The sequence below is a fragment of the Suncus etruscus genome, chromosome 20 (genome assembly GCF_024139225.1).
Source record: "Suncus etruscus isolate mSunEtr1 chromosome 20, mSunEtr1.pri.cur, whole genome shotgun sequence".
In the NCBI taxonomy this organism is placed as follows: domain Eukaryota; kingdom Metazoa; phylum Chordata; class Mammalia; order Eulipotyphla; family Soricidae; genus Suncus; species Suncus etruscus.
Window position 1 is genome coordinate 27746202 of NC_064867.1, and position 25683 is coordinate 27771884.

The following is a 25683-nucleotide window of genomic DNA, read 5'->3' on the forward strand; positions in this document are numbered from 1 at the left end:
AGAGAGGCACCAGAGAGAGAGAAACCAGCCATGTTCAGAGGTTACGCCTGGTGGTGCTCAAAGGACCATCTGTGGTGTAGGGCATTGAATCTGGGTTTAGGGGATGCAAGGCAAGTGCCCTATCTCCTGTGCTATCTCTCAGATTCCATTCTGGCTCCTTTATGAATATCTGGTATTGGGCTTAGGTCCCACCTAGGTAGTATAGGATGAGCTCCAGGCTTCATCCCCATCTAGGTCATATGCACAGGCCCCTCTCCTCAGTACCACCTTCTGTGTCCTATTACTCACAGTCTCCCCTCTTTGTGCTGCCCCCAAAGACCCCCCGCTTTCTAATCTTCTGAGTAAACATCCCTACCATCACCTTTGGGAGACTTTCCTAGATACTTTCAACAAGTAGGACCTTAACCAGAAAGGAAAAGTTCACTCCATGAGGTGGAGAAACATCACTCCTGCCTTGTGTTGGAAGAAGTCTCTTCTACCCACTATGACAACTATTCTAGCCGGATCTGTGAGAATCCCAGGACTGAATGACATGAATTTATGGGACGAAATCGAGGAATGATGGAACCCACATGGAGTGAGACACAGCTGAGGTTCCACAGTGGGCACACAGTGAGGGGAGACAGTTGTGTGCTATGGAGCCAGGGCTTGTGGCACCCGACACAAGATGGAAGACACTGGTGATTGAATGTCATGCTGGGAAACTGGGAATGTGGTTTAATGGAAGAGCACTTGCCTTGCTTGGGATGTGTGAGGCCTGGGTTTGATTCCCAGCATCATATTCATCCCATCACCACCACCACCATCACCACCAGTCCTACCCCCCTCCCCCCAAAGCTCCGTCACGAAGATCATTCTGGCTAATAAGGATTTCTCCTGCACTGGCTTTAGAATTTAACCCCTTTGAAAACATGACTCTGCTGGTCTGTTGTACCTTTCTTTCTTTGTTTTCTATACCTGGCATTACTCTGGGGCTGTTCCCAGATTGGTATTTGGGGATCATTCCAGGAGTACTTGGAGGACCATGAAGTGTGGGGGCTCAAATGTACTTCAGCCTGTTGAAACATCTCTCTGGCTCTCTCTTTGACATTTATTTGTTTGTATGATTTTTGTTTTGGGGCTACATATGGTGGTGCTTAGGGCTTACTCCTGGTTCTTTGCTCAAGGATCACTCCTGTCATGCTTGGGGGACCATATGGGTATCAGAGTTTCAGCTTAGGTTGGCCACATGTAAAACAAATGCCCTACACACTGTTCTACCACTCTAGCCCCTGAGTTTTAAACTATTTTAGTCCAACTTTAGGGTCACAGAAAAACTATCGAGAATGATCAGTGTTGGACTACTGGTACCACTACTTGGTATTCCTCTCCCACCCTAGGGTATGGCCTGGTTCTTAAAGCAGGGATCTGAGGAAGGCAGGTGCTCATTCTTTGGGCTTCCTCCATTAAGTTGCTTTCCTTTATAGGAGCAGAAGCCCTTATGTGGTGGAATTCCTTGCTTCAGTGCTGGATTTCCTGAACCCGTTCTTGTACCTTTTCACTGTATGGATTATTTCCTTTGTTAATGTTTGCTTCCGGATCCAAGTCTCACAAGATCCTCATTTTGGAGCCTGGGGCTCTACTCACAATCAGCATTTTTTATAGCTCCGAGTTCCCACATCTATCCAACCTCGTGTCTTTCTTACCAGGAGATCCCACTTGAACACACAACCCCAACCCAAGGCTTACAGTGGACATGAGGGTTCACACTGGGGTAGAATATTTTGCAGGTTTGGGCAAATCCCAATATTGTTCTATCACTATGGTACCTAAGAGGACTTGCATAGCCAAAAAAAAAATTCTCTGGGCATTCCCAGTGCCCCTGATCCCTGGTAGCCATGGGCCTTTTTGGGGAACTAGGGGAAATATCTAGCCATGTTCTGGACTTATTTCTGGCTCTGTGCTCAGGGATTACTTCTCAGGGATTATTTGATCCCCAAATACCAATCTGGGAACAGCCCCAGAGTAATGCCAAGTGCTCAAGTTACCATATATAGTGCCAGGAATCAAACCCAGATCTGCCTTATGCAAGACAAGCACCTTAACTCCTATATTATCTGTACCCTGTACCACAGATCTTCTAGTTGTCCTATATTTGTCTTTTTCAGGAGTACAGAGTTGGATAGAATCTGAGACAGCTTTCCCTGGGCAAGAAGGCATTGAAAATCCTCAGGGTTCCATGACTGTGAGCTTATGTCTTCTCAGTGGACAGTGAGAAATATGCTGCTATCTGAATGATCCACCATGAATTTACCTAGTCACTGGGTAAAGGAAAGGATGTCTTGGTGGTTTCCAAGTTTGACCAGTCATGAGCAAAGCTGTGCTACACATGCCACAGCTGGGTTTTGTGGGGACAACAGTTTCGACCCACTGGGTAAAAACCAAGAAGCATAGAGTGACTACTTTTGCAAGAAACTGTCACATGTTTTTAAAGTGACTGGTCCTTTCTTCCCTCCCACCTGTGTGGGAAGGAATTCCCAGTGTACCCTGTCCTCAACAGCACTTAGCATTGGGGTTTGGGGCAGGCTAATACTTGTGTACTGCTGTCTTTGTCCCCCAAAACCTATGCCAAGAAAGCTCAATCATTTCTCTTCTTTGCTAAACAGCCTGAGTAGCCTCTGAGCTGGTTTCTAATCGGGTTCTGTGCACTGGGAACTTTCCAGAGTCCTTTCTTGGTTTTTAGTGGTTTGGCTCCTGATTACAATTCTGCTTTTAGCCTTCACACCAGGCACTTATCACGAGTTTCCTAAACAAAGATACTTCTTTTTCCTTGGAAAACTCCGAATCCCAGTTCTTAGAAGAAAGGTGTCTTCCCCTCCACCTGCCTGTGTCAGGCTCTGTGGCCAAGTCCAGTGGGGGAGCCTGGATCTGAGGGAGATCTGGGATGGCTTCTTAGAAGAGGGGGCCTGAAAGGGAAGGCCTGGAGAAAGAGAAAGACTTTACTGAATTAGAGGTGGTCACCAAGCTGGGAGATTGCCCAGCAGTGTAGAGCAGGCTTAAATCCACTGCACCTGTATTCAGATTCCCCCATAGGGAACCAACGGTAATAAATGGAGAAGGCAACAGAGAGTACTGAGGACTCTATTGACAGGGATGGGGGTTAGTGTGAGGATGACCAACGCAGAGTTTTGGGGGACATAGCTGAGAAAGGAGGTTCCCTATCAGAACAGAATCTGGTACTGCCATAAAAGGAGCAGAACACGTGTATTTCTGTGTGAAATCTGATTAGTAAACACCAGCTCTGACTTTCCCTTTCCCTTCCCTTGTCATTTCAGTGATGAGTAGCCACAAACATATGGCGGTGCTTGCCAGGGTGACACATTCTAGGTGCTGCTGCCTCAGCATGGGGGTGGGGTGCCAGGGATCACTCATGGACTCATGCCTGCAGGCAGATTTTCTATAACTGAGCCACATTGCCAGGCCCTGGTATTTTTCAATCATGAGAGCTGATCAAAATATAGCTTTGAGCTCCAGAGACACACATACCCACACACAGCTTGTGCTCATTCACATGTAAATGTATAAAAGTGCACCCAGAGGAGCCCCAGGGATACACACACACACACACACACACACACACCAGTCTGTATGCATGTGCATACAAATATATGTGTGCCTGAGTACTCTTATCTGCTCTTGTATGTACTTGCAAGCATTATTGTCTGTATTGAACACCTGAATATATATATGTACATACTGCACACAAATACCACCACATATACACACAAGCACGCCACCTGCGCACACAGCACTGCAATACCAGCACTGCACATGTGTGGGTGGCCTGCACAGACACACACTTGAACACACATTCATAGCTGCTCACAGGTATTCGGTTTTGTTCTGACACCTCCAGCATATCTCTAGAAAACAATTTCCTGGTCCTTCCCCTGCCCCCCAAAGCCTCCCACAATGCTGGATGCTCTTTTTCTCTCCTTCTCCCACACTGTGCCCCCTGCTTCTCTCTGTGATTTGGGAGAACATCAGCACTGCTTTTTGGGGATTGCTTTTCCAACTGCAAGAAGCAGAATTGAGAAGCAGGGAAGGGTGTCTCTGATGAGACCTGGGATGACAATAAGTGGGCATTGAGCCCACACAAGTACAGAGGAGGATGGGCAATGTCTCTTGGCACCTCAAGTCAGGATGGAAGTTCCTCCAAAACACTCAACTATCAGGGAGGTCCAACAAGGGTGGGGCTGTCGCAGAAGCCTGGCGCTGTGACTGTCCCTTCCCTATCTCCCACTCTCAGCACTAGCTCCAGGGTAGGGCCAGATCCTCAGGAGAAAACCTTCCCCATTTAACTCCCCAACTACTTAAAGAGTCCTAAAGAAAATGCATAGAGGAGTTCAAACCTGCTTTAGAGTGACTACCAGGAAACCTAGAGCCAAGATGGCAGCTGGCCAGAGACACATCATGTCCCCATCATTGGGGTCTGTCTCACACACTCCCTTTTCTCAGCAGTCAGCAGGAGTGGGCTGGGGAGAGCATTCTCATGGCAGTTGGCCTTCCCAGATGAAAATCAACCCCTCATATCCCCGAGTCCAGGCTCTACTCCTGAGCTATTTCTTGCTTCCTTTGGAAACACAAGCTAGCAAATTCATGTTATTGAGTTGGTTTGTTGTTGTTGTTTTGGTATCTCTAGGTGTCTGGATTTCTTTCCCACTACAGCTGTTTTTGGTGTCTTTGAATTTGGCCTAAAATGGCACCAGAGTGTTCTTCCAGCTCTAGAGGCCACACATCTCAACATCCCGGAGTCTGTAGGGCTGACTGCTTCTGCAGGCATGGAGGGGAGATGTCTCCTACATTACTCTGATGAGGTGATACATCTGATGACATTAGATCCACAAAGTCCTTCAGGAACCATCTCTCTGGGTCAGAGTTCCTCATGGAACTGCCATCTGCAGAGCCTCCAGGAAAGATGCTCTGAGGCACAAAAAAGGTTGCGGCAATCTTGGGGCATCACTGCCCACCAGGTCATGTTTGGAGGGTGAGATGGCATTGTGATGCCCCCCCCCCCCGCCCGGTTCCTTATGCCACCAATCTGTGCAGTAGGTCTTGCGTACTCACTTATAATCTGTTTTCTCCACACACACACACATTGGTTCTGAAGCAGATCTGATAGCCCTGAACAAATGGTATAACCTTTATTTTCAACAAATTAGTGATCTGAATGAGGGAGGAAATGGAAGCAATGAGGAGAGTCCTATTGTTTATAGGATAATTGACAACACTTAACAACATTTAAAATATGCCTGCTTCCTTTGTTTTGGTTTTGCTTTGTTTTTTATTTTTGAACCAGTGATTCTCAGGGTTTCCTCCTGACTCTGTGCTCGGGGGTCATTCCTTGTAGAACACAAGGGACCATGTGATACTAGGGATTTAACCCAGGTCAGCCACAGGAAAGGCAAATGGTCTATCCACTTTCGGATATTCACTATCCACTATCTCTTTGGCCCCCCAAATCCGATTTTAGATTCAGCAATTTGGAAAAATTCTGTTTGGAAAAATTCCCTATGTAATAGGGCTGGAATGTAGCTCCATAGAGGAAAAGACTCTGTGGTTGATCCATGATATCCCCCAAATTTTTCTGGGTCCATAGATAGGCCTTAAGTGGTAGAACACAGACACCAAACACCACTCAGTATGCCCAATACCCAAATTTCTGTGTATAAAGGTACATACGTGGGTAGAGGCTGCAGCAGGAGGTACAGAAGCAAGGATAAACAGAAGCAAGGATGCTGCACCCTCACACCTATATATACCCTTCACCCTATGGCAGAAATGAAGCTCAAGGAAGAAGTTCTTATGTTTGCATTTAAGCTCTAGTCATGCTGTGACCAGAAAGTGAAACAAACACCACACTGAAGCAGCATGAAGGTAACTAAACCCAAATCATCAACATGCTTACCACAGGACACAGAGAAAATCAGGGGGATGGTTGAAATCAAGGGGGGTGAAGCAGGGAGCTACACATACACAGAAGAAAGAAAATAACAATGGGTAGCAAATATATTTTTCATGATTTTTATGTGTGGGGGACACACCCAGATGTGCTCAGGTCTTATTCCTGTCTTTGCACTCAAGAGTCACTCCTGGTGGGGCTCTGAGGACCATATGGGGTGCCGGAAATCCAACCCAGGTCAGCCACACACAAGGCAAAAGTCCTATTCTCTCTGATTTCCAGCTTGTCATGGGTAGGGATTTTAATGGGATCAGTTCTCTTGGCATCTGTTGCCAACATTCTCAAGTGCCCTGAAGGGAAGTAAAATGGAAAGAAGCAAGGAGTGTGATTGGTTACCTCTGCCAAAAGTATGCCAGAGAAGATGCATGTTTTTACAACTTGAGTATCATATTTTCACTTGGTGACCATCTAAACTTGCCTTTTTGTTCCATCTTTCCTTGGCTGTTGCAACGGGAGGGAGGGAGGGTTGCTCTGTTGGTTATGGTGCCAGGGAGGCCAAATGGCACCACCATTTGGGATTGTGCTAAGTCTGTGGGGAGGGATCGAACTCTTATTCTCCTGCCAGACAGGCTGCATTGAAGCTATCCTCAAGCTGGCTGGTTAATGGATCTTAGTAAGAATCTGTGTTTTATTCTTCTCCAGCTAAAGTTGGTTTTGCAGGGGTCAGCGCTGGTCGGTTATGTTCAACTGTAACATTATACAGAGAAGCACAAATATTCATCCTGGACTGTGTTTCCAAGCTGCTGGACCAGGGAGTGATGATGAGTAAAGGTGGTATTTGGAGAGAAGCATTAATTCTTCTTTGTCGTTTGGACACTGTTTAATCACTTCCTGAGTTCAGGTTGAAAGCATTTATGTGCTCATTAAATTCCTGGACAATTTTCAGATAATTAAGCCAGGGAAAAGGGAGGGGAAACACAAGCACAACAACAAAAAAAAAACCTTCTGGTCTTTCTTATTAAATTACTGAATTGAACGTTGAATACTTCCACATATTGAGGGCACGGAACAGTAGTAGAGCAGGTAGGATATTTGCCGTACATGCAGTTGACCCAGGTTTGATCCTTAGCATCCCATAGGGTCCCAGGAGCTCACTAGAAGTAATTTCTTGAACAGAGCCAGAAGGAACCCCTGAGCATTGCTAAGTGTCACCCAAAATCAACTCCAAAAATCTATTATTATTCATCTTTAATTCTTTTACGGGGAGAGGAGACACTTCCCAGCAGTGGTCAGGTAGCCCCAAAACTGGTGCTAGTAATACCTTAACAGGTTGCTCAGTGTTTGGTTTATGGTCAGGTGTCGGAACCCACACCCAACAATATTTAGGGCTTAGTCCTCCTTCTGTGCTCAGGGATCACTCTTGGCTCTCTGTGCTCAAAGGTTTCTTCATCTAGTACATAAAGGACCATATGTGGTACTGGGGATTAGAACAGAGTCTCCACATGCAAGGCAAATGCTTTGACCCCTCAACTTTTTCTTTGGTCCCAAACAAGTTTTATATACAACATTTATTCAGTTATATAATCTTGTTCTTAGCAATAAATTTTTATTATGGGAAAAATAAGTGTGTGCACAAGACTGTTCTGTTTTATAGCCTCATTTAAAATGACAAGCATTTTAATTAAATTGCATGTCAATTTATTGTAGTTGGAGGGCAAATCCCAGGGCCTAAGCATTGGGGGTACTGCTCTTGACCACAGAAGCAGTTCCCCAGCCAAGAATTATAAAGGGTCATTAACATGCAATTCATAGGTGTTGGGTCTCATACTTGTTCCCAGTTTTCTGCATGTGTGTCTTTTCTTAAATAGCACCTTTATATCTTGGAGCCAGGCACACCCTGCTTTTTCACCATGATGTTTGCCTCTGATTCTTTTTTGTTTGTTTGTTTTTGGGCCACACCTGGTTACACTCAGGGGTTACTCTTGGCTAAGAGCTCAGAAATTGCCCCTGGCTTGGGGAACCATATGAAATGCTGGGGGATCGAACCGTGGTCTGTTCTAGGCTAGCATGCGCAAGGCAGACAGACGCCTTACACCCTGTGCCACTGCTCCAGCCCTTACCTTTGATTCTTTCTTGGTCTGAAATAATTCGGTGGTTCTCATTGTGTTTCTGTCCCCCCTGCAAGGAGCCTGTCCTCATTGCTAGCTACTGTCCTGGGTTTCTGTCAATGGCACTACCTGCCCCTGTGGATGTGGGTCCTTTATGAAACCCTTCATCTCCTCTGTGCCTCACATGGTTTCATGCTGCAAGATTCTTTTGCCATGAAGCCAATTTCCCTTCTTCTGTACAGTGGGGTCCCCACCAGCACTTCTCCAGCAGACAATATACCCCTATGCCTTTAAATACCCTTTAGAGAACCCCAGAAGTTCCAGAGGTGCATGTGCCACAGCTCATCCCTGTCAACTGCCATGGTCCTGACTTCCCCAGGTCTCTCTTATCTGGGCTCACTGTGTATGGCTGGATGAGAAAGACCATGTTAACACACATGGAAATCAATGTCTTTTTCCAGAGCACACTGACCTTGGGGAGAGTGGGGATGTCTTTCCGGGGACAAAGGACAGTAGCCACCAGATGAGTCACTTGAGTAAGGACTGGCACAGATGAAAACTCAGTCTGCCACCAGACAGCGGATCAATGAGCCCTGGAGCTCTCACACCCACACGCCTACCCACCCTATACATGCATGATTATGCAAATTATTGTGCACACATGCACTCACACACATCCAGGCTCTCACCCCATTCAAGGATGTCTGTGCTGCAAATTCCTGAGTGCATCTACTGATGTTTCTGGTCTCTGAGGGGGCTCTACTGGAAGCACACACACACAAACACACACACACACACACACACACACACACACACACACACACACACACGCTGCTGGGAGGTTCCAACTGCCACTCCATGTGGTCATGACAGTTGGGTTGGCCCTGGCAGAGTTCAACCTGCACTGCCCAGCCATCAGGGAGATCCCCAATTGATCCTCTTCCTACCTCATGCTTCTCCACTCCCTATGTCTGCCCAGCCCACCCAGTATGTGGGATGGAGCCAAACCTCAACAATGTGACTGCATGATGGAATCCCCAAGCATGTTGGAGAATTAGCTCCCTGGAGGTCTGACTGCAACTGACTGCCTGCCTGAAGCTTGACCCTGCTAGTGCTCCCCATCCCTCATGGCCTCTCCCATATTGAAGGTAGGTGTGGAGGATATGTTCTAGATATTTGTAAGGAGGGTTCCAAGGGAGGTGGTCTGTGGTGACATTTCAGAAATGGCTTGGGAGAGGCCTGGGGTGGGGTCTATGGATAGGGTCACATAGACAAACCAACTAGCTGACTGGGCCTCAGGAACCTCTGAATCCTCTGATGTCCAAACATGACTCCCAAACATGGCCCCACATCAACCCATTTCCTGGCAGAGCTGAGGAAGACAGCACATGACTGTAACTGAGTCCGTGCCTTTTTTTTATTGGCAAAGTAAATATATATATATAGATATATATATAGATATTTCTTTATGAAGGACCAAAGAAAATATACATAATTGTAACATATGTACACCAGTTCCATAGATTCTTTTTAATTTCAAATTTACACAAATGTGGATCTGTTATTAAAAGATATTTTACGTCGATGTTCCTATGTACAGTTTATTTACATACATTCATAGGATGTGAAATAAACCTGTCAACACAAGCTAGTTCACTTGATATTAATTTCTAGACAAAATAAGGAATGCATTTCTAAATCAGGAAGGGGGCTCTATCTAGCTAATCTTTCACACACCATGCAACCTGCTCACCACCTCCCCGAGGTGACCCCAAAGGTTAGGATCGGGGTAGGGGAAAGCAATGGTGCCCAGAGGTTCAGAGGCTAATCCCATCTATCTGACATTACACACATACCTACATGCACCATCACCCCCCAGGGACATGTACCCTTCTTCCTCAGGGAAGAAGATCCAGTTCAGCCCCATTTGCCCCCAGCCTGGGCACCTGGGCAAAAAGCACCAAGACCCAATGCAGCCCTGGACTCTTTGCCTCCACTCCCTCTCCATCCCTCCCAGGCGCCCCCCTGGGAAGTGACATTTCCACACTGCACCACCTTTTTTCTACCCAGCACTAGAATGCTGGCTGGTGGCCCAGATGGGGGAGCCCAGTGGAAGAAGGGCCAGGCCCCCCTCAAGGCGCTGTTGCAGCAGCAGAGGCCTGGAAGGCACAAAGGCAGGAAGGCACAAAGGCCTCCCTTGGAGGGGAGAGGGTACCCTGGGGACCCAGCCCCCAGGGACCCTGGAAGCAGGCTCTGAGTCTCAGGAGAGGCAGCAGAGGGTAAAGTAGGGGGGACTTGGGTTCACCAGCGTCCCACTCACCCCACCCTCTTCCTTCTGCGCCTTGGGCTTCAGAAGGTGGCCGGGTAACATCCCCCATGTCCCTCCGAAGAAGGCAAATAAATTATTGCTACAAAATACGGGCTGGAGGGGGAGTGCAGGGTGAGGGTGCCCCCTGCGATGCTCAGTTGACGGAGCGCACAGCCCGGCTGCTGCGGGGGAAGCGATGCACCTTGATGTGCTTGGAGAGGTGGTCGCTGCGCGCAAACTTCTTCTCGCACACGAGGCACTGGTAGGGCTTCACGCCTGAGTGTGACCGACGGTGCCGGGAGAGCTCATCGGAGCGAGAGAACCTGCAGGACAGCGCCGTGGGGTCAGCGAGCCCTGCCCCATCCTTCAGGGGCTCCGGGGGTGAGGACAGTGTCCTCCCACCAACCACCTTGCACCCACCTGCCAGGTTCCCCATGAGGCCCCAGTGAGCCCTGCAGTGAATCTTGGGCGCACCCAAGAGCCAGAGGGCCTTCTGCCCATCTCCCCCTCCCAGGCTGCCCTGCCTGGACCAAACCTTGGGCCTTCCCTGACAGTCTGAACAGTAAAGCCCCCCTACAGGGGAAACTGAGGCCTAGGAAAGCTGTCTATCCCCAGGAGGGGGTCCTGGTAGCTCTTACTTGCCTTGAAACCCAGCCCCCCAACCACTCTTCCTTTGATGAATGGTGGCAAAGTCTCTTAAGATGCCCCCCAAACAAGAACATCCCAGAGATGTACTTCTTGGAAGGAAATGGTTTTGGGAAGGGACTCCTACTTGATCTCCCAGCGGGGCAGACTGTCCCAGAGCAGTTCCAAGTGACTCTAAGGACTGAGGGGCCCAATCACCATCCCCACTAGAGAATCAGGTACAAACCACTCCGGATATGACTCAGAGTTAGGAAATGAGTTCAAATTGTTTTTGGTTTTTGTTTGTTTTTGTAAACAAACAGGAGTAACCAGTGGTGCGTAGGGGTTACCCCTGGCTCTGCACTCAGGAACCACTCCTGGCGGTATTCAGTGGCCTATATGGGAGGCCGGAGATCAAAGCCAAATGGGCTGCTTGCAAGGCAAGTGCCCTAACCAATCTGCTATCTCTAGAGAGGACTCAAATTGAAAGCACCTGTAAAAAGACCCTGTTCCTGCACCCACCATTCGGGAGGGTGCACTGTTTTGGGGGACACAAATGCAGACTGTCCTGTAAAAGTGCTTCAAGTTGTAAAGCTCTTTGCTCGGTCTTCCTCACACATTCTTTAACCCTTTTCTGGAAAGTTTGACTTCCCTGGCATGATCAGATCTCAGGTTCCATGGGTATACATGGACTACTCAACATGTCAAGTCTTTCTCCTTCCTTCCTTCCTTCCTTCCTTCCTTCCTTCCTTCCTTCCTTCCTTCCTTCCTTCCTTCTTCCTTTTTTTTGCTAACCTCTGTGTCAATTTAATTATTTTCCAGTCTCAGGTCCTAGAAGAGCAGAGGAGGGTTTGCTTCTTGCTCCCACCATCACACACACATTCTTTCTTCTAAGATGTGCCCAGAGCCATCTGCCCTTATCCCACTTGTCATCATGGAGGGTATTATGCATCATGGGATGCACATACCATGAATACATGCATATACACACAGAGTACAGCTACTGCTATATGCATTATACTGCGCGCAGAGCAGCACTACCATCCCTGCCTCCTTCCTCCTCTTCTCTCTGCTCTCTACCATCCATCAGTTCTAATGTCAATTCCTCAGGAAAGACTACCAGGACTGCCTTCTGTTCCCAGTGTACTATGTGCCTCCCTTTCCTGGTCCCCTACCATGGTGGTGATTAACTAACTTTTCAAATTCTTGACAAATGTTCACCCATACCAGTAGACATCAACTGCAGGAGAAAAAACATGTTCACCTGGGTCCCTGTGGCCCTAAAAAAGGTGCCTAGTGAGTTTATGTAAATAAGAGCATGAGCCCAATGACCACTCCCAGAATAGGGCTGTCCCAAGACCTGATCTCTTAATAAATCCCTGTTTGTGTGTGTATGTGATACAATGGGAATATGCAAGCATATCACACACTGCACACAAATATACATAGTCTCCCATACATGCATCACATGTGTGCATGCAGTGGCCTGCATATTGGCTCACATACACTTATATACATGCAAGGGCATGTGTGTAAATGAGCCTGAATCATGCAGCCAGAAGCAGCGAGGTAATGGCCTGTGACAGGAAGTGTGAACGATGCAAAGCTGTAGGTAGAGGCTGACCCCACAGCCAGTGGCGGAGCAGGGGACCAACAGAATAAGTTCTGGGGGCAGGGGAGAGTAGCAGAGCCCAGGTTCAAAAGGGAAGCTGGACAACAGGCATGGAAGGTCAGGGCTTGAGTGTGGCCTATGGTCTGGGGCTGGGAGTCCAGGCCATGCCCTGGGCACAGCTCCACACCTAGGAGAGGCAGTCAGCATAGGGCAGGACTCTCATCTGTGCGCTGACTGAGATCTCATTTGCCAGGGGAAGAAACTGAGGCTCAGGACAAAGGGTGCCTGACCCAGTGTCACTGCAAGAGAGGGCAGCTGAGGTCAGAGTGAAGGTCCCCACCTCCACTTCACCAAGTCTTCTCATCCCCCTCCTTCTCCTTCCACCCCCAATTCCCCAGAGCCTACCAGGCACTGTATACCAGTGAGATGGGCATTGCCCTATGCCAGAGCTTGACGTTGTCCCCTGCCAGGCCAGGACTCCTGGGGACAGGGCTCTCTGTAGGCATGGCCAACACAGAGGCCAGCAGAGGTCACTAGGGTCCCTGGGCCCCTCCTAGCTAAGATGCCTGGAACAGAACACCAGCCCTGTGCCAGCAGGCACTCAAAAGGGCATGGTGGGACCTGGAGCTTGCTGGAGCCTCATTACTAGAGCTCTACTCACGACCATATTCCACCAGGATCCTGGAAGGCAGAACCACCTGGTCGGTGGAACTGCCCTCCAGAGCAGTTTCCGAGGCTAGAAGTAGGAATGTGAGCCAGGGAGAGTCAGGCAGGGCCTGAGAACAAAACGCCTGGCCCCCTACCATAGTGTCCTGTTACCAAGGGGGACACCCTGACCCACCTCACACACCCTCATCTAATTGCCAAAGAGCAGCCACCAGGGGCTGGAACCCTGAAGAGAGGGCTAAAGCTCTGTCCCCTGTTGATAGGCCTCAGTTTCCCTGTCAGGAGAGTCATGATGGCTGTGCCTCGGAGTGGAGGTGGGGGACTCTGTGGTGCATGAGAGATGCCTTTGCAGCACATGTGAGCTGTTCGCAATAAGGAGCTGAGCACAGGCCAGGCCCTGGATGTGGGGTAATGGTGCCTGCTGCTGAGGTCAGGGCAGAAAAGTCTCAGGGTCCAGCCAACCACCAATTGCTCCTGCCCTTAGCACCACTGTGGGCACATCCAGCACCTTGGCACAAAAGTACTCCTTCTGCCTGGCAGAAATAGTCATGTCTTCAGGACACCAGGAATGGTGCCCCCTGAAGGTGTTCAGTGGGTATGCAACCTGTCTCATCTGGGGACACTGTGACCCAAGTGCTAGAAGTGCCAGGGCAGTGCTGGACTCCCAATCCCACCACCCTGGACTCCACGAGGATCGAGGCCCCACCATTCTGATTTCACACAGGTGCTCACACTCTGATTAACCCAGCCAGGAGGGTTCTTTCTGGAGAATTGGCCACTCTGGAACTTTATGTTCCGCTGAGAGGAACAAAGGAGGCCTCTGTGCAAGAGGGAAGTAAGGAAACTTCTAGGAAGGCAGGCAAATAGCCACTTCCAAGATGCTCCCATCCCAACAGGGAGAGTCAGTTCAGCCCTGTCAGAATTGCCCAGACAACATCACAGGAGAGACAAAGAGAGAGGCCAGGACTAAGGGCAAAAGAAGAGGGGGGCTGGGAGTGGCACAAAAGCACATACTTTAAGGTGGACTAGTTCTCTGAGCACCAGAGTAAAGAGGAGGAAGAGCAAACCACTCACCAGGGCGTCTTGGGAAACAGAGAGCTCCCCCAAAACAGAGCTCGGCCAGTGTGCAGCTGCAGGTAGGGATAAACAGCTTCCCTACACTCAAGTAGAAGCTTTAGGCACACAGAGCAGAGAGGCTGGGAAAGAGCTGGAGAGATAGTACAGTGGGCAGGGCCCTTTGCCTCGCATGCAGCCAATCTAGATTCAATCCCCAGTGTCCCATATGGTCCCCTGAAAACTGTCAGGAGTGATCCTTGAGTGCAGAGCCAGGAGTAACCCCCTGAGGACAGCTGAGTGTGCCCCCCAAACAAACAAAAAAGGGCCCAGAGGAGATAGGAAGGGTCCCAATGTGTAGGCAGAGAGCCATTTCTCCCTGCTTACTGACTTGGAAAACTTGTCCAAGTCTGGACCTAAATCTCCCCTTTGAAAAGGGACCACATACTAATGGCCCCTAGCAGCTTGTTGGGGACTTGCTCGAAGCGGGGTGGGTGAAGCAGGAGGTGCCCCTGTATCACTGGGACCTCCACACAGTACAGAGCCCAAAAGAGCAGCCAAAGAGGGGCCACAGGGCAGGGGCAGGCACCTGTCTGGGTACAAACATTGTCCCTGCTGGCGTATGACATGAACTTCCTGGCCTTGGTTTCCCCATGTACAATGTGTGTGACTCTCCAAGGGACCACTGTGATAACTGAAAGAATCACTACATATGAAAGTAGAGCTCGTGGCAAGGCCAACGAGGGCAGCTGGGATAGTAGGAGAGAGCAGGAGATGTGGCAAGGAGGGCCACAGCCAATGGGAGCTACATGGCCAAGGTCAGCCTCAGAGAGAACCCTGCCCACTGGACACCATGAGAAGTATGGCTTAGAATCCTCATGCATTCAGGTAGCAAAGCCTCTTGAGATAACAAATTCTCCATGAAAGAAGGTATGCAAGCTGTGGGGGCCTGAGAGCCCCAGAGCAAAAGGGAAACAGAATTTTCTCTCACTGTCACTGCTTCTCCTGGCCTGCCTAAATCAGACCACCCCAAAACTGGGCCTGTCTGCCAGTGGCAACTTGCAAGATTTCTTCCCCTAATCCTTGAACTACATTTAAGGGAATGGTATATCATATGAAGTTCAGAACCCTGGACTCCACCTCAGGCCCCACATCTGCAGAGAAGCAGCTCTCCAGGGGATGGAGAAGATCTTGCTCAGAGATCCTAAGCTGAAAGATCAGCACTGGGCTCAGACTTTGGCAGAGCTGAACCTTCAAGTTTTACTCTTGTTTGCATGTTTTCTTCCCTGTGGAACTCACTGCAACTGAGGCCCTACACCAGAGTCAAGGTGTACCTTGCTACTCCTACTGCTAGCTCTGACAAGCTGACTCCCAAGCTCTTTGTCCCTTAACATGAGGTGAAGGATCCAAAGAAGTCAGGGGAAAGAAGCTGAAATGGGGTGTCCCTGCATGCAAGGCAGGCAGAAGAACACTCTGAGGGGCCCATCTGAGACTTTCAGGGACTGAGTAGCTCTGTAAGCACGGCTATCACGCATGGGTGCAGTTGGCAGGTGGTGGCAGAAGCTCAGAGGAACTCCAGCCCGAGTTTGACAGGCACCTTAGGCTGGGGATCCCTGACTCAGGAAGGGTCTCCACTACCCAACTCTGCCTGGGAACATGCCCTCTCTGGCCATCTCTCTGTCCTTGGCCCCAAGGAAGCATCTCCTTGTCCTTTCACCCAAGAATTGTCAGCCCAGGGCTCTAATTGTGCAGCACCTCTGCCCCAGACCAGCACTCACCAGCAACCACAGCAAGAGTGCTGAAGCAAGCCCTGGCTGCAAATGTGTCCCCCAGGTTCATACCCCACAAGAGCATACACGCACATAGTACATGGGCACACGTGACTGCAGGTGACTGGCACAGACACATGGGATGGTGAGAACATGCAGGCATACAGAGCTGTGGCTGTCCACAGAACTTCACAGCAAAGGTAGAGAAGATACCTGTATATGTACCTGTGTGTGCAACTGATGGGGTCCTTCACAAGGTGGTAGGTGTGTGTGTGTGTGTGTGTGTGTGTGTGTGTGTGTGTGTGTGTATGTGTGTGTCCTGACCTCAGTGTAAGCCCAATGCGAGATGTGTACATCATCCTGAACATGCACGCAGGGCTAGAGTGATAGTATAATAGGTAGGGCAATTGCCAACCTGGGCTTGCTCCCTAGTGTCCCATATGGTTCCCTGAGACCATATGGTGAACACTACCAGGAATAATTCATAAGTGCAGAGCCAGGAGTAACCTCTGAGCATCACTGGGTGTGGCCCCAAAGCAAAACAAACCATCAACACTCAAAAAAGGCATGCAAGGGGTGTAGGAGTTGCAGCACTGGGCAACTGTGGGCAGGTCCCTGAACTCAGCGAGCTCATCTTCCAGTCAGGCCACCCCTGGGAGAATTCTATCACCTACCACCAGTTTCTTTCTCTGGCTGGGTTGCCAAATGTATTGCAGGGTCCCCTGGTTGGAGGTTCAGCCCAGAAGGCGGGTCAGGAAAACAGCATTGCTAGGATGGAGCTTCTCTGCTCTGGCAGAGAAGTTGGGTTCAGATCCCAAAGGCAGACCCAGATAGGCAGCTAAGAAGGACTGAGCCTCGCTTGAATCCTGGTTCACATCAGGTTGTAAGTCACGTTGTACTTACCCTGGAGGGCTGGGAGGTCCTGAAGAAACCCCCTTCAGACCCCCAACTGTCCTTAGTCACTCCTGGGGAGAGCCCCTCCATGTAGTCCTGGACATGCCCTGAGCTGAAGCTGCAGCAGGCCTTACCTGGCCATGGGGAAACTGGATACCAGTTGGTTTCCAGTTTTAGGGACCAGGAGGGACAAGGAAACCTCTGGGCAGCTGTGCCCACTCCAGCCCTGTCCCCCACTCTGGACCCCTCATCCCTTCCTAATCCTCCTTCTCTGGAGCCAGAAGCACACAGGTGAGCAGGCCAGCTAGCCCTCGCCATACTGACCTCCAGCCACAGCCAGGCCAGGTGCAGGCGAATGGCTTCTCGCCCGTGTGCCGGCGCAGGTGGGCCTTGAGGTGGCTGCTCTTGGTGTACATCTTGCTGCAGCCAGGGAAAGTACATTTGTGCATTTTGATGAGTTCTGCGGCCGGGTTCTTAGGGAATTTCTGTCCCATGAGGAGGCCAGTGGGGCCGGGCCCCAGGGATCCAGCCCCTAGGGGTTTGGCGGCGATGGGCACAGGGGCGATGCGCACAAACTTGGAGGGCAGGTTCATGTTGGAGGAGGGCACCACCTGGGGCACGAGCGCAAAGGTCTGGCCCTGGATGTTGACCAGGAGCTGGGCCACCTTAATGCTCTCCGGGGGCTGCCCAGGGGACACTGGCTCGGCACCTGCCTCCTGCTTTACCTGCACGGGCTGAATCTGCAGCAGCACTGGGATGGGGCCATCAGGGGCCTGACAGCTCCCGGGGCTTTGGCTGTCCCCTGTGCTGCTGCCACCAGGAGAGGGAGCCCCTCGCTCTCTCCCTCCAGAAGTGGGGTGCAGGAGGCTCCGGTGAGGCCCGGTGCCCAGCTGCCCACAGGCTTCCAAGTCCTTGAGGTGGCTCTCGGGCGCTTTTTTGGCCCCTGGCTCCATATTCTCCTCTAAAAACTCTTCAATCTCCTCCAGGGTGGGCTGGAAGGGTCGGGGGGCATCATCGGGGTCCCCCACAGGAAAGTCAGGGAAGCAAAAATGTTCCCCCTTCACAGGTGCCGGTGCTCTCCGCCAGGCTCCCCAGGCCACGGGGCCACTGCTGGTCCCCAGGTTGCCACCACTGCCACCACTGCCCAGCGTGGCTTGAGACAGCAAGAAGTCCAAGATGCTGTCCTGGCCCTCGACGCTTGGTCCGCTGCCATAGCAGGAGCAAAGGGTTTGAGAGTCGGGGCTGGCACAGGAACAAAGGCTGGAGGCATCACTGTCATCTTCAGAGAGTGGTGAGGGAAGCATGTGGTATGCCCGCCCGCTGGCCAGCCGGTCACCTGGATACCCCACTGGACATTTTGGCGACGAGAAGTTCTCGTCTACTGGCAGCAAGTGGTCCACCATGCTGGCCTGGCCGTGCCGGTGGCGTCTGCAAAAAGGAAAAGGAGAAACCTGGTCATAAGGGCAGCATGTTTCGCTAACCCCGAGGGTCAGCAGCCTCCTGCCACTGTCTGCCCCCCACCTCCAGAGCCAAAGGCTTGGATCCTGCCTCCATCTCCTTCCCACGGGAGAACTCTGCCTGCAAGAGCATTTTCCAAAATTGCACCACCTGTTTGCAAAAGGGCACTCTCCAAGCTTATTGCACAACGCCAGGCACTTCTGGTTTCCAACAGAATTTCCAGAGAGGCTGAGATAGAGCCATGCGGGTCTATGTGTGCACACATGTGTGTAGCCATGAGCATGAAAGCGAGTTAGAGTGAAGGAATGAGAGGGTGGACTAGTGACAAGGTGGGCAGGCAGGAACACACTCCGCACTTAGGTACTGTCAAGGTGATCCAGCTCAGTGTAGCTACATTTGGGTGGGCAGACACAATCTCAGCTCCATTCCTGCCGAGTCACAAGAGGGGGTAGGGAGGAGAAAGGCTATCTGTCCTCTGACCCCTCTGTTGTTGGGACTCAGGTAGGCCTGCCAGATTGAGCAAATAAAGCCACAGACTGACTGACTCCCTGGTTACATTTGAATTTCAGGGTTGCCTTTTTTTTTTTTTTTTTTTTAACGGACCACTTTCCCTTTATGCCTGCCTCAGAGGGGCATGATGCACTCGTATACAAATGCTGTTTGCCTACAGCCCAAACCTTCCATCTGACTAGGTGAGTTTGTAAACACCCACCGGGCCTGCCCAGGCTCTGCTTCCCAAAATGGGGAACACGGCATCACTCTCAGGTCTCGGACCCCTTGGCCAGCTAGAACACAATTCACCATCCACTCAGACAACAGAGCCAAAGGGTCCCAGAGCCTTTCTCTAACTTCGCCACTACCAAGAAGGACTAAAGGGAAGCCCTCACGGCATGCAAATCATGGCGGCTCTCTCCCTGGGGTGCACTCACCACGTGGAGAAGTCTCTGCTAACACCTGTCTCCCACTAAATGTGGGCGCTCCACATGGATAGAATGCACTGCACTGGGACAGCCAGGATCAGATTCCAAGCGTGTCTTATAGACGGGGATCCCAGAGAAAGTGACATCCTCCAAAGGCCACCCTAGGTCCAGCGCTGCAGAGTCCGCAGTACCTTACTGTGACAGGGCCACCTCTGGGACCTTTGTCCCTATCCAGTGACCACAGTCGGGTGTTTACTCGAGTTAGAAAAGCAGAATGTTCTGCAGGGAAAGCCAGAGTTTCTCCCTAGCCTGCTACCCCCTCTTTGTCCCCAACCCCCCCACTATCTCTAGAAGCACTGCTGGGCTGGGCCACCATCAGCGATGACCTTGGGCAAGTCCTGACATTCCCCAAATCTCAGTTTCCCTCTCTGCTCTAAGGCTTAACAATCTTGAGACCTTTCTCCCTCTGATCATCCACGACCCTTGGCCTCAATCCTTCCTCCTATGTGAAGCATCCCCAGATCTTCCAGAAACTGAGGCAGATGGGAACTCTGGGCCAGCCTGTGCCAAGGCAGTTTTGCTAGGGAGACGTTCAACTTTTTACTCTTAAATACTTAATTCAGGATTTAAAACATACTAGTGGTGACCAGATCAGGTGCTACGAAGAAAGAAAAGAAAATGGGAAGATCAGTGAGGTGGGAGTGCCCCAATCACCTTGCCTATTGCCCACCCACATTCCAGGGGGGGCTGTACTCTTGCCTCAGGCAAGTAACAGCACCCCTCTCTAGGTTTGTGTCTCAAAGGTATGTAGAGGGGTAATGCCAACAGTGTCCTAGATCCCAGGCTGTTGTCAGACCCAGTGAATAACATACACTGAGCCTTCACTATGGTGCTAACACACAAGGATGACCAGACATTTGGATCAACTTCCATGGTAGGAGTTGAGAGGTATCTTCCAGCCCCTTCACTGCAATGGAACAAAGGCACCAGCCTTCCAGACACCCAGGATCAGACTAGAACTAGCGATGAAGGGCAGATGCAGCCATATCCCTGCCTGCTGAAAGCTCTCCCCAAAATATAATCACCAACTGAATATTCCACGATGGTAGGGAATGACAGTTACAGCATGTAGGTGTGGTGAGCATTATGGCTAGGTCACTCTAAGGAGTGCGTTAACTCTTTTTTTTTGGGGGGGGGAGGCCACACCTGCCAGCATATGGGGTTACTCCTGGCTCTGCTTCGCTCAGAAATCACTCCTGCCCAGCTTGGAGGACCATATGGGATGCGGGGAATCGAACCCAGGTCTGTCCTTGGTCTGCCACGTGCAAGGCAAATGCCCTACTGCTGTGCTATCTCTTGAAAAAAGAACAGAACCTTCGATGAAATGACATACACAGAGCAGAGGCCCAAACAGCATAGAGGGGTGGGCACCAACAATGCCTCCCCCCAAAAAATGGATCCCAGGTGCCTGTAGAAGCTGATCTACTCAAGGCTCCCACCTGCTCCACGTCCCACCATACAATACACTCAACCCCTGCTCCCTTTTCCCCCCTAAAGTCCAAGGGGAACCAGCACTTTATTTCTGTCCCAGCTCAGAAGTCACCACTGACTGCCCAATACCTCATCCTACATTATCTTCTTCCCAGGAGTTACTAGTGCAGGAAGTCATCTGGATCTGTCTTGGGGTTCTGCCCTTTAGGTCAGCCTACCCACCAGAGTAGAAGCTGTTAGGATGCTTCCACTCCCGCCCTCTCTAACTGGAACCTGGCAGGCTTTGATTAAGTAAAAAAATAAAAAATAAATAAAAATTTAAAACACCTTCTAAGAGGGGGCTGTTGTCAGGGGGGAAAGGGAGCTGGGAAAGAGAGAAGAAGGAAAGGGAGCAGGCTCAGATCCCTGGTTGGAGAGAGGGCCCAGCTGGAGTCCCCAGAAATCCAGCCATCAGCGCTGTGCAAGCATGGAGCAGCAGTCCAGGATGCGTGCAGGGGGAGGGGACACTCTGTTCCGGGCACCGTCCTGGGCCCAAAGCCGGACTCCGCCCCCCCATTACCCCCCTACCTACCCCCCCCAACCAAGGCCCCGCCAGGCCTGCTGTTTATCCTCCCGGGGACACAGCGGCTGCAGGAACAACATGTAATTGATAACAAGCCGAGAGCTGGCCAAGGGCTGGCCAGCCATTGGGTCAGCGTGCAAATCACAGGGGTGGGGTGGGGAGCTGCGGGGGGCACCCATTCAAAATAAGAGTCTCGTCTCCCCAAAGTGGCCAAGCCTGGGTGTCCACACACCTGTAAGGTGACTCTGGGCTTCTCAAGAGCTACCCACCAAGGAAGGCCCTTGAGGGGCAAAGGGAGGTGACTGAAGGGGAGATCTGCGCGCGCATGGTGGGGATGGGGGGTGTCTACCCTCCCCATGCCAAGAGAACTGAGTGAGAAAACAGCCCCCCTCTTGTGTGCATTCTGGTGCATTCCGGTACAAGGGGAGCCCGCAGGTGGGAGCACCGAGGAGGAAGGGCAGGCTGACAGCCAGGGGGTCCAGGGGTTCATCCTCTGCAGTCCCCCCCCCCAATAGTGTGTCAGCAATCCAGGATCATTTGGAGATGGGGGGACGCTCCCCTCGCCTAAGCAGAGACCCTGGAAGGTGCAGCAATGCATGGGGCTGTGCCAGTGGCCCGTGTGTGTGTGTGTGTGTGTGTGTGTGTGTGTGTGTGTGTATGCGGGGCGTGGTTGTGGGGTGGCATGGGGTGCCCGTGGGGGTGCTGGAGCATGCACCGGAGAAAAGGGGGGTCGGTTCCCCTACTCCCTGCGAGGTGCATGGCCGACAGTAACCTTCCAAGTCCACCCCCCCTTGGTGGCCCTGGGCCCAGCTAGCTCCTCTGCCCAGCCAGGCCAGGCCCCAGCCGGTTGCCATATGGGAGCGAACCCCCGGGGCTTTGCACCTTGCAAGGAGGCCCCAGGGAGCTGGGGGACAAATATTGGGGGCCTCTGGGGACAACCTCACCCAAGTGGGGTGCCCGCCCAGACCCTAATCCCGCTGCCAGGCTTCCCCAGGCATGTCCTCGGACCCGAGCACGGAGCCCCGGTCTGCCAGCGTGCACCGCAAGTCGTCCCAGGGAGCACCCCACAAATCCATGCACACACCCCGGTGCTCCCACCTGAAGTCGGCTGGCGGCCAGGCCTCGGCGGGGGGTCCTCGGGCCCGGCGGGGTGGGCTAAGGCCCTGCAGAGGCGGCCTCGATCCCGGGTCCGGCGGTGGCCGCGAACCGGGCCGAGCCTCCGGGCCAGCGAACGCAGGCCGAGGCCGCTGCTCCTCCCTCCGTGCTCGCTCGCTCCCGCCCGAGCTGCACTCCCGGCCGTCACGTGACTCCGCGAAGGCTCGCAGGAGGCTCGGCCCCAGGCGGGCTTCCCATTGGCCAGCGCCCTCGCGTCACGGACCACGCCCCCTTTCAAGCCACGTCCCTTTTCTTCGGCCCGCCCCAGGCCTAAGCGCGCGCTGCCCATTGGCCAGCTCCCGCGGGTCATGCGCCACGACCCTCTAAGGCCACGCCCCCTTCCTTGCCTCCCCGCCCAGCCGTAAAGGAGCGCTTCCCATTGGTCAGAGCTCAAGCGTCACGCGCCACGCCACGCCCCTTCCTTATAAAACCCGCCCCTTTCCTAACTCCCAGGTCCCGCCCCTTTTCTTGCCTCTTCGGCCCAGGTCTAAGGGCGCGCTTCCCATTGGCCAGAGCTTCGAGTCACGAGCCACGCCCCTCTTGGGCCACGCCCTTTTCTTTCCTTTTTCTCCCCGGCTCAGGCCCCGCCTCTACCGTACTGGCAGGGCTGCTAAGCGCACTCAAAAGAAAACCCAGCCAGACCTTGGGCCCTGAGAGATAGCATGGCGCTAGGGCGTTTGCCTTGCATGCAGAAGGAGTGTGGTTCGAATCCCGGCATCCCATAAGGTTCTCCCGAGCCTGCCAGGAGCGATTTCTGAGTGCAGAGCCAGGAGTAATCCCTGAATGCTGCTGGGTGTGACCCAAAAACCAAAAAATAAATAAATAAAAATTGTCAGACCATCCCTTACCCCTGGTGCATCCTCCCACCCCAACCCCACCCCCAGTGTCCAAGCCTAGAGCAGTGTCTTTTTCAACCTTTTGGTGCAAAGGCACACTTTTTTTCATGAAAATGAAATCACGAGGCACACCACCACTAGAAAAATGTTAAAAACAAATTGAACTCTGTGCCTATATTGACCCTCTAGAATAGAAAGTTATTCTCTTGAATAGGACTCACATAAACACAAAGACATTATTTCATGATTACTTTAGTATGAAAGGATCTAATAATGTGGTCTATTTGTGAACTGAAGTTGCATGTTATACAGATGAAATTGGAATTTTTCCCCTCCACTGGCACACCAGACAATAGCTCACGGCACACTAAGTGTGCCTCAGCACAGTGGTTGAAAAAGGCTGAGCCCTAGAGGATCCTTTTGGGAAGCTTCCATTGCCAAATCCCACAGTGACGGAAACCTCTGCGATGGCCTCAAAGGGTGGGAATGCTGCATTGGTGAAGGGAGGATATTCTGTTGATGACTGGAACCCAACTACAATTATGCTTGTCATCATGTTGCTTCAATAAAGATTTAAGATCTAAATATAAATAAATAAATAGAAATAAAAAAGGGTGGCTCATGCTGAGATGGTTGCTGTGGCTTGGTCTGAGCTGCCCTCCTCTCCAAATATCCAAGTACACACACGCACACACGCGCGCGCACACACACACACACACCTCCAACTCTGGCCGGCTGTTGTGTCTCTGGTTGAGCACTTGATAGAGAGAGGGACTTGAGTCGGAGAAATACAGTAACGGTCTTTCTGCTGAGCAAATCAGTTAACTTCCAAAACTTGGGCCCTCCACCATCTGTGCCCACCCCATCCTCATACTCCATGGGCTAAGCCAGGACCTTAGGATGAACCTTGCCGACCACTGTCTCCAACCACACACACCCTGCTCTGGGGCATCTTGTAGACTTGCAAGGCCTACTCACAGATTTGCTTTCCTTGGCAGCCAGCCAGCCACTACTGACACCAACCACCACTCAAGTCACAGAGGGACTTGCCCAAGAGAAGCATGTGAGCTGAGGGTGCTGAGCTATCCGGCTGAGCCCTTTAACCCACACTCCTGTTGGATCCTCCGCCATGCCATTTTACAGATGAAGAAATAACTCTGGAGGCCTAAATCCAGCTTGCTTTATTTCTACACAGGGGACAGTACCTTCCAAACCAACCAGCCACTTGTGGACAGAGAACTTCAGAACTTTCTTTCTTCCACCATCCCACCAGCTCCACCTCCTGAAGGTGGAAAGGTGCCCCCAGATACTCTCCCAAGAGACCTATGCGTGCTTTGTGCTGGACTGGACTCCCTCAGTCCATATCTTTGCTCCCCTTTATATAGTGCCCTTAGACAGCTCCCACTGCTACCTAGAAGCCAGCTTAGGCATGAAAGAGAGTTTGGAGGAAGCTTGTGGTGCAAATGGGGTGGTGGAAAGCCTTTTCTTTTCTTTTTTTTTTTTTTTGGTGCACTGTCCATGCACCTGAGGTAGCCCTGTCCACAGCAATTGGTACCTACAATTTTCTAGAAAAAACCAGCAGAGATCTGCACCCATACACACACACCTTGGGGAGAAGGAAGCAGTCAGATGCAAGGACATGCTAGCCCTGACAGCATAAGGAGCCTGTGAAAGAGTGGTTGTTGGCCGAATTGTTGATAGCACTGAAGGGCAGGCTCTCTGTCCCTATAGGTTTAAACCTACAGTTTTACAGACACCCATGCATTCTTTTATGCTTTGTCTTTGAAGACACACCCACTTCCAAATCCCACCCCCAGACCTCTTCTGTAGAATAAGATATTAATTATGGGGTTCTGGATGGGAATGGATGATGGAGGAGAATGGCCCAGGCTGGCAGAGAAAGGCCCCTCCACCCATCCACCATCCTCCACCTCCATCCACACTCTTCCACAAACCAAAAGTCTACAATATTAAAACCATCAGTTCATATGCTCCACAGTGTCTGGTCATCTGGGGTTGCCATGGCCAATAGTATTCCCAGCTTCCAGGGAGATCAGAGATACCATCATTCCCTCAGCTTTGCAGGTGGCAGGTCTAAATGGAGTGGTGGCCACCAGTGGTTCCAGCTGAAGACAGATGTCTCCTCTTGGCGTTTTTCTCCATTCATCCACCCTCTGAGGCTGCCTCATTAACTCATTGAACCTCTCCAAAATATTTATGTCTAAATACCGTTACATTATGAGGAACTGAATTTGGACTATAAATGTGTTTGGGAGCCTAACACTA

The 25683-nt window shown here is 51.3% G+C and overlaps 1 protein-coding gene across 1 annotated transcript; it reads right to left on the bottom strand.

Annotated features, from left to right (window-relative positions):
* Positions 1-9556: 9556 nt before the first annotated feature.
* On the bottom strand, positions 9557-22680 carry KLF15 (KLF transcription factor 15). The gene is made up of 3 exons (XM_049766532.1): positions 22505-22680; positions 17300-18403; positions 9557-10680 (listed from the first exon to the last, which is right to left on the bottom strand). Exons 2-3 carry the CDS (start codon positions 18376-18378, stop codon positions 10512-10514), a joined length of 1248 nt encoding a protein of 415 aa, XP_049622489.1. The 5' UTR covers positions 18379-18403; positions 22505-22680; the 3' UTR covers positions 9557-10511.
* Positions 22681-25683: the final 3003 nt, after the last annotated feature.

Excerpts from the sequence above, each read along its gene's own strand:
- KLF15 (XM_049766532.1), bottom strand. The coding sequence starts at position 18,378 with ATGGTGGACCACTTGCTGCCAGTAGACGAGAACTTCTCGTCGCCAAAA. Across the intron at positions 10,681-17,299 it reads TGGCCTGGCTGTGGCTGGAG|GTTCTCTCGCTCCGATGAGC; the intron begins GTCAGTATGGCG and ends GCTGTCCTGCAG.